The 12,773-nt window shown below is 39.3% G+C and overlaps 1 protein-coding gene across 3 annotated transcripts; it reads right to left on the minus strand.

Moving 5' to 3' along the window:
- Nucleotides 1–1,300: 1,300 nt before the first annotated feature.
- On the minus strand, nucleotides 1,301–12,226 carry napepld (N-acyl phosphatidylethanolamine phospholipase D). Of its 3 annotated transcripts, none has more exons than XM_046072397.1 (10): nucleotides 12,002–12,226; nucleotides 8,860–8,935; nucleotides 7,909–8,022; nucleotides 7,628–7,768; nucleotides 6,089–6,313; nucleotides 5,859–5,962; nucleotides 5,550–5,715; nucleotides 5,146–5,294; nucleotides 4,305–4,419; nucleotides 1,301–2,614 (listed from the first exon to the last, which is right to left on the minus strand). In XM_046072397.1, the coding sequence occupies exons 1-10, from the start codon at nucleotides 12,142–12,144 to the stop codon at nucleotides 2,483–2,485; spliced, it is 1,365 nt and encodes a 454-aa protein (XP_045928353.1). In that variant the 5' UTR covers nucleotides 12,145–12,226; the 3' UTR covers nucleotides 1,301–2,482. The 3 variants fall into 3 exon arrangements, with proteins under 3 accessions (XP_045928353.1, XP_045928355.1, XP_045928354.1); XM_046072399.1 differs by lacking the exon at nucleotides 12,002–12,226 and adding an exon at nucleotides 10,988–11,319; XM_046072398.1 differs by lacking the exon at nucleotides 12,002–12,226 and adding an exon at nucleotides 10,819–10,956.
- Between the last annotated feature and the right edge of the window lie 547 nt (nucleotides 12,227–12,773).

The raw sequence follows: 12,773 nt of genomic DNA on the forward strand, positions 1-12,773 counted from the left end.
CATATACTCCTCACCAGGGGGGTCCACTGGGGTAGCCACCAATTTTATTAGGGTGGCCATGGTCCCCCCTGGTAGCACCACTGGATGGGACAAACATTTTATGATCAATAGCTTCCTTTCTGCATTTGTAGCGCCTCCTAGTGGTCAATTTGAATGAGACTTGCAGTGTATGCGTGAGGTCCTTATCTAGACATATCCTGCAGGTTTTGTGTTTATTGGACAAACAAAATGCATTTTGTAGCCTGTTTTGCATTTTATCCCCTGCAGTTTGTTGTATTTGTAGCACCCCCTAGTGTTCAATTTGAATGAAACTTTCAGGGAATGTTTCATTTACTTATGAGGACACATCCTGAGAGATTTGTGATGATTGGAGAATGAATATGGGATTTATAGTGTAATTTGTGTAATGCTAAGCACCTTTCTTGCGCTTGTAGCGCCCCCTAGGGACGTATGTACATCAAACTGTCCAGGTATATCCGAGGCACCTATCTGAACATATCCTGTGAGTTTTGTGACGATCGGCCCTACGGTTGCTGATTTGTGGTCATGTATGTCCAGAGCCACGCCCCTTACAAAGTTCATTGGTCCATATCTTGAAAAGTAATTGAGATATCGACATGCTTTATATAACTTTTAACAGGCTTGATCCATTGATGATTCACTGAAGATTTGGTGGCAATCAGAGCTACGGTCTAGGAGGAGATGTCAAAAATGTGATTTTCAAAAAATTCAAAATGGCGGAAAAATTTTATAGGCGGACCTTAATAGTCCTTGAGGCTTTTTTGTAGATCACATTGAGCTGCACCTGTGTGAGAAATTTCAAGTCAATCGGACGTACGGTGTAAGGAGCGTGGCCTTTCAAAGTTTGCATTTTTAAGCCTTAATTATAGCGCCACCATGTGGCCGATTGGGTTCATTTTTCTATGGAAGCTGATGCACACCATTTCCAGTTATTCCGGCAAGTTTCATGTTTCTAGCTCATTCCAGCTCACGGGAATTTGACCCGTGAGCTGGAACGCGGCATGAACCCTAATAACCTGCAGTATTTGCACTACTTGCTAGGATTGGATGTGTAGGCTTTACTGCCTCAGGACAAAATGGAGTCAAATACTGTCAGAATAGTCAAATAGTATACTAAATAGTAAACAAAACTATACTAAATGGATTTTAAAGTAATGTTATGTGACTGCCTAAACTTTCCCCCCCATACATCTAGGTTCATAAAAACAAACAACTGTAAGATTGTCTTGGGTTTGGAAGTCTTACTCCAAATTACTGTTGACAACAAGAAACAAACACATTTCAAATGCAATGTATATTTAATAGTTAATTCAGTAACATGGGTCAAATGTAAACCAGTTAGCACTGTTTGGCTGGCCTTGTAGTTATAACCAGGCTACTAAATTAACTCAACATTGTGCTCGTCAACTGTTCGTACATTCTGGCTTTAAAGATACAGCATTGAAAAATAAAATCACTTGAACAGTTGATCAGTAAGATTATTCTACTTTTTCTCTCTAAGGCAAATACATCTGTTCAACAAGTGAAAATGTGACTGATAACGCTGATAAGCGGGGGGGCTTCAAACAAATGTCTGAAGCAGGAACAGTGCACAATATTTGCAGTGCATGAAGCTGAACCCAGCTCAACTTCTGCAGTTTCTATTAGCATACAACGGTAAGGACTTTATATCACAGACAACAAAGATACAAAGTACAAAAAGACACTTCTGCATCTTATGTTGTTTTGGGATGGCCAGAGCACATTCAGAAAAAAAAAGCCTTTGTAATGTGGCATTACCTAGCACCAATCATCGAAAATCACTACTCTAAATAACGTTCTAATTAGTTTTCTCTTCTATATTGCAGCTCACAGCAGAAAGCTACATCACACTGTGCAGTCTCCAGTCCAGCCTCATACTGAAGGTTTGTGGTTCAACCCCACATTGTTTCCTACAAACTTGATCTCCATTCTCTCCATTCAAGAGTACTGGTATTAAAGTAACATGGGACCATCACCAGTTTTTGTTTTTTTATCCCTCAGCATTACACAGATAAAAACCATATTAATTGGAATTATTCGTTACTTGAACTGCATACTAACCACACTGTAACAACACTGGCTGTACAGCAGTATGTGCTGATGTCAACATTTAGCATCTGAGTTTAAATCTTATGAATAGCTGATCTTTGCCTGAAAGAATTACACACACACATTTGAGTAAATCTAATGAATCAGATTTCAGTTTTTTTTTTCCTTGGAGCCTTCACAGCTCGTGTAGGCAGTACTGCCCACCATGATGATGGCAGGCCAAACATTCAGTATGTAAACAGAGTTGATGAACATCTGAATTTCCTGTTTTCAGTTGGGATAAGCTGCATACGTATATGCATTTCAAATTAAATCACTGAAGTCCATTTATATATGATCAACAAAATGTGCTGCACTTTATTACAGACACAACAAAACGCTCCAGAGAGCATCAGAAGAAGACGTCTCCTTTCTGTGACACTATAAGGCGAGACTCCCCGTGATGCAAAGTGAAGAAGGATTCTGGCTTCAGCCCTTTCTGTTCCAGGGCCTCTCTGAGACGAACCGGCGGGTCCAAGTAGTACTGATTCAAGGAGGGACCACAGAAAAAGTGAGTATTAAAGACTATTCTTGAGTGTCACAATACTTCAGACAGGTTCATTTTAGCACAGTGCTGCAAGTTTGAGTGTTTGACAGGTTTTTGTCAGCTCGTCCCTAATTTTCTAACTGTGGCAGTGAGAGAGAGGTTGCATTAAACTGTTAGCTGCTGAAATAATCATGCAGCTTAAAAAACAATGACACCTTTTGTTACATTGTGTTATCAGAACATAATAGTGTCAGCACTTTTTAACCTCACACACACACACACACTTTGCCTGTCTCTGAAAGCAGTAACACACAGAGCATCACTGTGGGCTACTGTAATGACCATGACTATTAACGCTTCAACTATATTTTATACAATGCAAAATGTGTTTAAAAACATTTGAATCCTCCTAGCAGCACCCTAACATACACACAACAGTTGCCAGTTTATTAGGTACACCTAGTTAACAATAATGCAGTCTAATACCTTGCAATAAACCTTGCCTTCATTAAGGTGTTAATGTTGAGCTTTAGATGAAACTGTTTCAGAGAGAACTTTCTGATCATTTTTGGAGGTTGTAGTTTGTGGTGCTTTATAAAGAGGTGTTTCTATTAGCCTGCCTTCATTAATAGAAATGGGGTGGAAAAAATAATAGAAACACCTGTCAGAATAATGCAATACAGTTCCACAGAACCCCAAATTGCACCCTCCAAAATGATCTGAAAGTTGAATCAACGCCTCTTAAAAATTTTCACCCATTATAACCTTTATGAAGGTAGGACTGTTGAATTAGACTACATTTGATTTAGCTAATAAACTGGAAACTGACTGCACTTTAATTGCATTGTGTGTTAAAGCAAAAGTTTAACATTTTAGGAAATTAACTTTCTTGCCAAGAGTTAGATGAGATGATTGGTACCACTCTCATATCTGTCCGTTATCAATACACAGTGAAATGTGCCAATAATTGGGTGGAAGGCAAGTTTTCTTGTAAAATGATATGTTGATCTATCACCAGACCTTGAAGTGTAGCTGAAGCAAGCAGGTGACTAAAGAATCTAAGTCATCTTCTCTGCACAAACGTTATTCAGTGAAATGTAAGAAATGCCAAAACATTTGAAAACATTAGAAAATATAGCCTAAAACATTAGCTGACTGAGATTTACTAACTGATGTAGCTAGACGGGTACACAGTCAACTAGTAACGTATAGGCTATTTATGTAACTTGTTTTCAATAAAACGGCCATCCTAACATCAAGGGCAGTGCTGAGGGTGCAACTTTGTGTACACTTGACAAACCGTTTGTCATGGTCAGCTATGTTTTTTGTTCACTTTCGGCGTCATGCACCTGGAATACTTGGAGGTCAGAAGTCGGATTTTTCAACCCAGTTCCAAGCAGTCTGCCAACGCGGCAATAGTCTAGCACATAACACCCGCAAAACCGTTTAACACACTTATATTTTACAATTAGTGAACTTTAGTTTCCGTCTGACAAAGCGGCTGTTTCCTAGCTAAGCTAATCTTCTGCTTGCTCCAGCTACATATTGAATGGACAGCTATGAGTATTAATCTTCTAATTTAACTTGGAAAGAAAGCCAATAAGCGTACAGCCCAAACCAATTCCTTTAAACCACACACAAATAATCAATTAGTCAGATGTCTAAGTAATATGTATGTACTCCCTACCTCATAGGCGAGAGCAAAGGTTCCCCAGTGAATGGCCACAGAGTGTTTGGCCTGAAGGTCTTGGTGAATCTGGACAGCCTCTTCTGGATCTACATGCTGCCCCCGCATCACATCCCTGCAAAACCAAAGAAGATTTCAATATAGTCTTCCATGGGTTTCTCTGCAACAGTGGCTGTGCATGGTCTTTTAAAACTTTCAATGCCAATTCATATTATTACATACAGTAACAATAAAAAAAATTACAGTTGCCCAGTATTTAAATTTGATGTGTCACAGAAGGAAGGACAGTGGCCCCTCTGTAAGGCTTCTGGTACAATCTAATGCAATCCATCTGCCATAAATTCTACAAAGTTAATAATGTTCAGTGTTTGTTGACATTGTCTGAAATTTTAACTTCAATTATGTTTATTAATGAGCTCATAGTTAAAGGTGGTGTTGCACTGGACTACATTATATTGAGGTGTTACTACAACATGAGGGGGGCAGAATATTAAATGCCTCAATACAGTGCAGTCCCTAACTATGACCTCAATATTAGAACATAATTGAAATTACACCTGACAGTCTTGACTAAAAATGGGCAGAGAGGCATCTTAAAAACAGTTGCATTAGATTGTACAGGTGTACTTTCTTCCCACTCCTTTTGAAATATGTTAAGAAACTGACAAGAGTTTAAAAAATTTCTTTGGCTGTAAATATTATAAATTCATTTATTATTGTATTGTTTAATCGTTTTGATTTGTTAATTTGATTGTATTTTGTCTCTTTTTTACACATATTCAAAATAAACACTAAATAATAATAATAATAATAATAATAATAATAATAATATGTACAGGACCTGGGCAGGTAAGCTCCAATGGGGATTGCTGCGAGGTCAAACGGTCCAAAGCGTCGTCCGATTTCCTGGAAGGAAGTGCAGTAGCCAGTGTCACCAGCGAAGAAAAATCGATGGTCCGGACCCAAAACAGACCAGCTTCCCCATAAAGACTGAGAGGAAAAGAGTTCTGGTTATGTACTGAATATGCTTTGAACTTAATAAAAACATTTTAAAACTGCCCTTTTCTACTTGATTACTGAAAAAAAATCCTCGAGCACCAGCTATTGGACTTTACACATTTCTAAGTATGTATTTTTGCAAAACTGTTGAGGAATTTATTTAGAACAAATAACACTTAAGGAGGTATGAATTAATACATATATTACACATACAGGTAAACTCTAATAATTGTAATGAATTCTTACCCTGTTATCGTCCAGCGCAGTGCGTTTGCTCCAGTGCTGAGAGGGTGTGCAGACAAATGTGACGTCATCATGACCCGGGACACAGTTCTCCTCCCACCAGTCCAGCTCCATCACGTTCTCACAGCCCATTTTCGCCAGCCAGTCCATCAAACCCAGGGGCACGAACCTGTGAAACACACTTGGACTTACTCAACATAAAAAAAATGTGACTATGACTTTGTAAGAGTGTAAACTGACTACACTTAATAAATAATATTAAGACTGTGGGTGTCAAATCATTACTGTTGACAACACATCCACCACACTTACCAGCGTAGCTCCCCTCCAAAGCGTGCATTAAGGCTGGCCACAGATCCAGAATCCAGATGGTCATAATGAGAATGACTGATGACGACAGCATCGATCCTGGGAAGCTGTTGGCAGGAGGATATAAAAAAATGTAACCAGGTAGCAAGGAAGCAGCCAAAGAAACAAGGCACGGATCAAATACTGTGATGGAGATCTTTGCTTTAGAAAATTAAAAACAAAAAGCACTAAACCTGTTCCACAGTGCAGGGGGGGCCTCGGTACCTTTTGGGCCCCATGAACTGGAATGGTGAGGCCCTCTGGCTGAAAATTGGGTCCGTCAGAATATTCAGCCCGTCCATTTCTACCAGAACCGTGGCGTGACCCAGCCAGGTGACTCTCAGACCTGGACCAGAGTCAGAGAGGTCTGGGTTCTGGACGAAGTACGGTTCCATCACTGGGAGTTCCCTATCCAGAGCCTATGGGAACAGAGATGGTGAGAAATAGAGCAAGGGTAGGGGGATAAGATGATGATGAGCACGAGTCGCACAGAGAGAGGAAGAGTGGTGAATACAGTAGGAGAAAGGGAGAGAGAAAAGGAGAAAAAACAACCGCACACTGATCATGAGGAATAGAATGTTTGTCTCACAACTTCGTCTGATCATAAAATGAATCTAACCCTAATAACTGAGTCACAGCTTTCTACTCTGCAAATGATACACTGCGGCACTGTTTGCTCCCCTAAACACAGGAGTTAACCTGTTTTCGTTGCTGCTTGCAGGATTTATGAATAATTTTTGTCCCCCCCCTCAGAATGATGAAATCCAATTCACTATCTCGATCCGTAGTTTTGTTAGGGTTAATATTATTTTAAAATGCACTACTTTGGCTCTGTCGGAGCTGCATGAAGAGTGAAAAAAAAAAATCCTCCCCTCTGTTTTTTTTACACAAATGGCACCCTGCTGTGCAGTTAAGGGGTTAAACATTTTTTGATTACTGTGTGAAAGCAGCCTTTGATGCCTGCTAATCTACTGAGCTCAGTAAGGTTTCCATTGGGAGCTATAAATACTCTGTGGGTTGTGAGAGTCGTGGCAATGTTCCTACTAACACAGGTGGGAAATTCTGTATATGAACCCTTATTCTGATAACTATAAAGGATAATACACGTAAAACCATATACTGGCTTGAACACATTGGATATCTGACTTTTACACAGTAGTCAGTATCAATTTAACCAGTGAATTTAAGTGTGAAAATCAACACTTTCTGTTCTCTGCAATAACAACATTTATTGTGTTACAGCTTTTTAAAAGTGTTTAAGTTTAAGGTGAAGTTGTGCTCTATATCATCCACAATATACACTTAAGTCTCTCACAATAACTACTTTTGTTGGACGATATATTGTCCCAGAAATGATTGCGACAAAAGATATGATTTAAGACAATTTTACATGACTGATAATTAAATAAATAAATCATAAATGAAATAAAACCACACAACCAAAGTAATTAAATGGACTATCTTAACAATTGCATTAAATAAATATATTAAATAAAATGCTGTTTATTTGGCTTAGGTGCTGTGAAAACACCCTTAGGCGCTGCGCCCCAGCTCTTTTGATGGTGGGGAAAATTCTGCTGTTTGTTCTTTTCTGGCATGATGTTGGTCATGATGCTAAAATGTTGAGACAAACAATACATAGTACATACACAGACTTTTTGGTGGTATTATGGAACAAAGCCAAAACTGTAGTTAATAACAAACTATAAAATTTTAGTCTAATAATTACCTACCTCTTTACTAGTAGGTACATTGCTGTGATTTTTATCCAACAAAAGGAACCTGAGCATGGTGGTGTAGGAAGGAAACCGCCACGTGGGCCAGGGGTTGGTCCAGCGGCCATGTTTGTCCTGACAGGACTTCGTCACATCCTCCTGCAATCAAAATATTACATTTTAGACATTTCTAAGAGTGTTAAGAGTTTATGGAGGTTTGAGCTGAGGTGACGGTGGAAGGAGGTGGTGCAAACGTGTGTGTGTTAAAGGTAGGAGGAGGTTTTAGGGGACAGGACTACCTCCAGCCGGTAGTCTAAACGGAAGCTCTTGCGGGAGGAGCGAGAGGAGCTGCTCTTCCTCAGCGTCTGAGGATCCACCTCTCCACCCTCAGCACCTCTCAGCGCCCCACCATCCTGAAGTACATACACACACACACACACACACACACACACACACACACAGTGAATGAGTCAATTTGCATTCTCCAAGGCATTTGAAAACAGGAAGGGAAATGGGACAGTCCTACCCTTACTATAATCTTATAATCTATAATCTATAATCCGATTTAGCATCGCAGTCCTATAACACTGTTTCTAACTCAATGCCCCTAGACTTTTTTCACTTTCAAACTTGAGCCCCAACCGTCATGACAATTGACATCACAAAATTAACACACAAATTATCAGATATCCAGCAAAGTTATCCTTCTGGGGTCACAAAAAGCTCTGTACAGTTTTTTTCCTACATATGCTGTTGTCCACCCAAGACCTGCAAACAGATGATGATGTGTCAAGTTGCCAGAGTTCCTCTTTAACAGATATAATGAGTCAGGAAGCTCAACAACATAGTAGGAAGAGCACCGGTGTAATCAATAACATTTGATAACAACTGCATTTCATAGAGAATAGCAGTACCTGCTATTTTTCATGCTGGTTCACTGGAAAGGCTTACTGGGGCACTTGGATGGAACGGAGCCATCGTTAATGTAACTGGTTCCACCTGTGCTTTTTTCGACTATGACAAAGTCAAAATGTCTGCTGTGAAAAAAAGGTCTGTTTTCAGCTCTTTATAACAAATGTGCGACCACAATTGCTAACAATTGCAAAAACACATATCCCCAGACAAAGAAGGAGTCCCCAAAGTGAGTTTGGAAACATGCATTTCCTTTCATTGAAAAATGTTTCTTTCATATATTAAATTAACCATTTAATACATATAGTTCGGACCCAGTTAATGAGTAAGCTGCTCACCTCAACCAGGCCTTTTCTCTCCTCCAGCGCTGCTCTGTCTGAAGATGACGGCTTCTCCATGGGCTTGCCGCCACACCTAGCACACAAACACACACACACGCACTTTTTAACTTTTACAACATCCTTTAGTGACGAAATGCTTGACAGTCAGCAGAAACGTTTTCAACCTGCTCTTCTGAAGCAGCCATGGATCACATGCCTCGATTAAAACGTGCACCAGAAGCTGCTGTGGATGGCGACAGCATCACACATTCACAATAGTAACCAGGTCACAAGTTGGCTCCTTTTACTGACCGTTAAGCTGCTACAACGATAACTGATTACATTTAACAGCTGACAGTTAACCCCTAATCATTTGCATATGAGACACAAAGATAATCAGAAACAAAGCAAGATCAACTTCACTATTCAAATGACGCTACTATCAGGGATGCCATTTTAGTGCTACCACAGTGCACCAAATTCAACGTCTTACCCTTGTTTCTAACAAACCATAGCAAGACTTACTAATATCGTGTCTCAGTCAGTTCTTACATTCATTTAATCTCTTAACAAGGAAAGATTATGACACAAGTTGCCAAGTAAGTAGCCTATGACAAATAATAGCAAACAAAGAGTTACTGTTACTCTTGTGTAATACTAATTGGGAAGTGACTGGTGATGCATGCATGATACAAAAATAAAGGTTGTCCATTTAAAAAAAGGCCACATTAACTATTAAAGTGATAAGGCTGTAAGCTTTCATGTTAACCAATTTCAAACTTAACTGCAGTCATTAACTCATATGGTTACTTCATCACAGTCCCAGTGCAACAGCCAAAACTGCTCTGGCAACTTCCTTCTTAGACAATATACACCTCAAACATGGTGGTGCAATATATTAAACCTTGAACTGCATTCAGCTCAACTGACCCAGGTTAAAAATAAATGTATTCACTATCAGGCCGGGACTTAATGTGTGACTAAAGGGAATAATACCTTCTGTGTTAAGATGGGAAATATGAGTGGATATGACATTTTAGTTTCGGGGTAGGAGGAGAAACATCTACATTTTCTCTGCACATAAATGAATGTTAGCACCTACACACTCCAAAGCCAGCAAGCCTAATCACAGCCCTTCCTTATCCTGCTGATATCCACAGCAATCACAGTGCAGTACACACCCTTACTAAGTACTACCCACTCATAAATGTTTCCATCATGCACTTATACTTCATGAGAAAATGCAGATGTGTATTGATGGAGGCCTTCCGATATTGACTTTAGAGATTGGTATATCGTGGTCCCTTCACAGCATGAAATTGATGAGAGGTCAGCAAATGGGTCCTCTGTCATGCTAGGACCACTGCAATAATGCAACGAGTGTCCCATAGTGCACTTGCCTTCTTTGGGGAACCCCATGCATTAAAGCTATGGCGTGCTGATGAGGCACTCAGCCTCTTGAATGGACTGCACACTACACACAGAAACCAGAACAATGGAGCTCTGTGCACAACAACCAAAGATCTTCATAGCAAGCCAGTGTGCCTGATTTGCACATGTAAGCAACAAACACAACCTGGATTCTCAGTTTGCCCTATTTCTCTCTGCAGTGTAACGTTAGTTAAATTAAACTCCTCCTATTAAGTTATCAGTGTATCCAAGTTATTTGAAGAAAAACAATGTCACTAACGATGAGGAAACAAATTCTATTATCATGACAGTACAAGACACACAAGTATAAACATGAATTAGTCTAGTCACTGTGATACTGTCAGCAAAAACATGCTAACTAGAGTCTTAACATCTTTAGACATTTTCAACTAGTTCCTGTTCAAAATGTGTGAGCAGATGTTGACACAGACAGGAAAGACAGCATCAACAATACTGATTAACGACAAACTGGCAGCAGCACAGGCTATATTATGAACTTCTTCGCCAAATACAAGAAATAAGAAGCCAGCGTTATAGTATACTTACACAGAACATTTGCCCCGCAAAATGCGTCCCTTGGGGAACATAGTAGTGATAGCGCTAAACAGATTAAATGGGTACAATAAGGCCACCATACACTCACTGCAGACTACCACACGCGTCATTACGGGTTACAAAACATTGCTGTTGTTGTTACTATTTTCAGCCAACTTACCTGAAAACTTGAACGCAACAGAACACCACCAGTTGTTTTCTTTAGCGCGGAGACATGCTCGTTGCATTTACGTGAGCCGTATCACTTACTGTCTTTATGCGAGCTGGGTGACGTTAACATACGCTATACGGTCCCCTGAGCATTTCCAACACAGTTTACATTCCTACATCGTCTCTGTTATAGGACGCTGGCGAGTGGGAACTTAAGTCAGTAAATGCCGCTGGAAAGACGTCTTTCAAACACGTAAGAAAGGGAGTTTGAATGCAGTAGGACGATGAGGATCATTAGTTAGCCTCATAGACTGGTCGGCACCAGCTCCGTTTCTCTGACGTCGGTGCAAAACCCCTCTGATCACGTGACCGACCGACAAACACTCGTCTATGGCTATGACTGCAGGCAAAAATAAATAATTTAATAAATAACTATAAACGCATTCAATTAGAAACAAAGGGGTAAATAATATTTTGTATCGTAAAATAATAAAAACATGTCTTACAAAATATCTATAAAATGTGTATCTTACTTATTCTTGCAACCACTACCATGTCTGATACACATAATTTTGTTTTTAAAATCCAATAATAACTTGCGGATATATATTTAATTGCTTATTTAATCATCCCCCCACATTGTCATGGCAGCCCTAAATAGCTACTTGCACAGGAATGTGTAGCCTATGCTGTGTATTTGAAATGTACAACTAAGTTAGATAAAAATGTTATCCCTTGATTCATCTAAGATGAATCATTCTACTAAATATCCATGTTACGTTAATTTACATTGTATAAATGAACTGCTAAAGTAAGTTTATGTTTGCATGTGTCATCGGCACTGGCTGACGTTATCACAGAGGAGAAATTCATCGTTGGCACACATTTCTACTTAGATAACGAGTTAATAAATGTTTTAGATAACTGAGAAAGCAAGCAAACCTGGACTACTACGATCCTGAGGACTCTTTGTCTATTGGTTTTTTTTTTGCTATCTACAAAACCTTTACCATTGTAAACATACCTTGAATTACTCCTCCCGATGAAGAACACCTGGAGGGATCTTAACCCGAGCAGGCAAACTACATTCAGACGCCCACTGTATCTACTAAACTTACCGCTACAACACGGCAACAAATGTACAGGCCTGCACAACACTGTGTCCATTCTAACTCTTTGTATATGACCATACTAGCTTCATTTTTTATTACAGAACAGCCAGAGGACACAAAGTTGTGTACAGCTCAAGGGAAGTTGTTCTGCGTCCCGACAGCAAAACTTGTTCGAACTTCCTGCTAGATGCTTTCATGGACTCTTGGATTTCTGAAAAGTCACATCTTGGCTTTAATTAAATGTTTTATATTACTCTTTATATACAAAAATGTAAATGAAGATGGTGATTTATTAAGTTTTTAGTTTATTTGATTTATTGAGTAAGTGTCCCCTTAAATCCGGAAATGTTTTGTATACAGTGGGTACGGAAAGTATTCAGACCCCTTTAAATTTTTCACTTTGTTTCATTGCAGCCATTTTCCAAAAATCAAAAAAGTTCATTTTATTTCTCAGTAATGTACCCTCAGCACCCAATCTTGACAGAAAAAAAAACAGAAATGTAGAAATTTTTGCAAATTTATTAAAAAAGAAAAACTGAAATATCACATGGTCATAAGTATTCAGACCCTTTGCTCAGTATTTAGTAGAAGCACCCTTTTGATCTAATACAGCCATGAGTCGTTTTGGGAAAGATGCAACAAGTTTTTCACATCTGGATTTGGGTATCCTCTGCCATTCCTCCT

The sequence above is a fragment of the Micropterus dolomieu genome, linkage group LG16, assembly GCF_021292245.1.
Source record: "Micropterus dolomieu isolate WLL.071019.BEF.003 ecotype Adirondacks linkage group LG16, ASM2129224v1, whole genome shotgun sequence".
In the NCBI taxonomy this organism is placed as follows: domain Eukaryota; kingdom Metazoa; phylum Chordata; class Actinopteri; order Centrarchiformes; family Centrarchidae; genus Micropterus; species Micropterus dolomieu.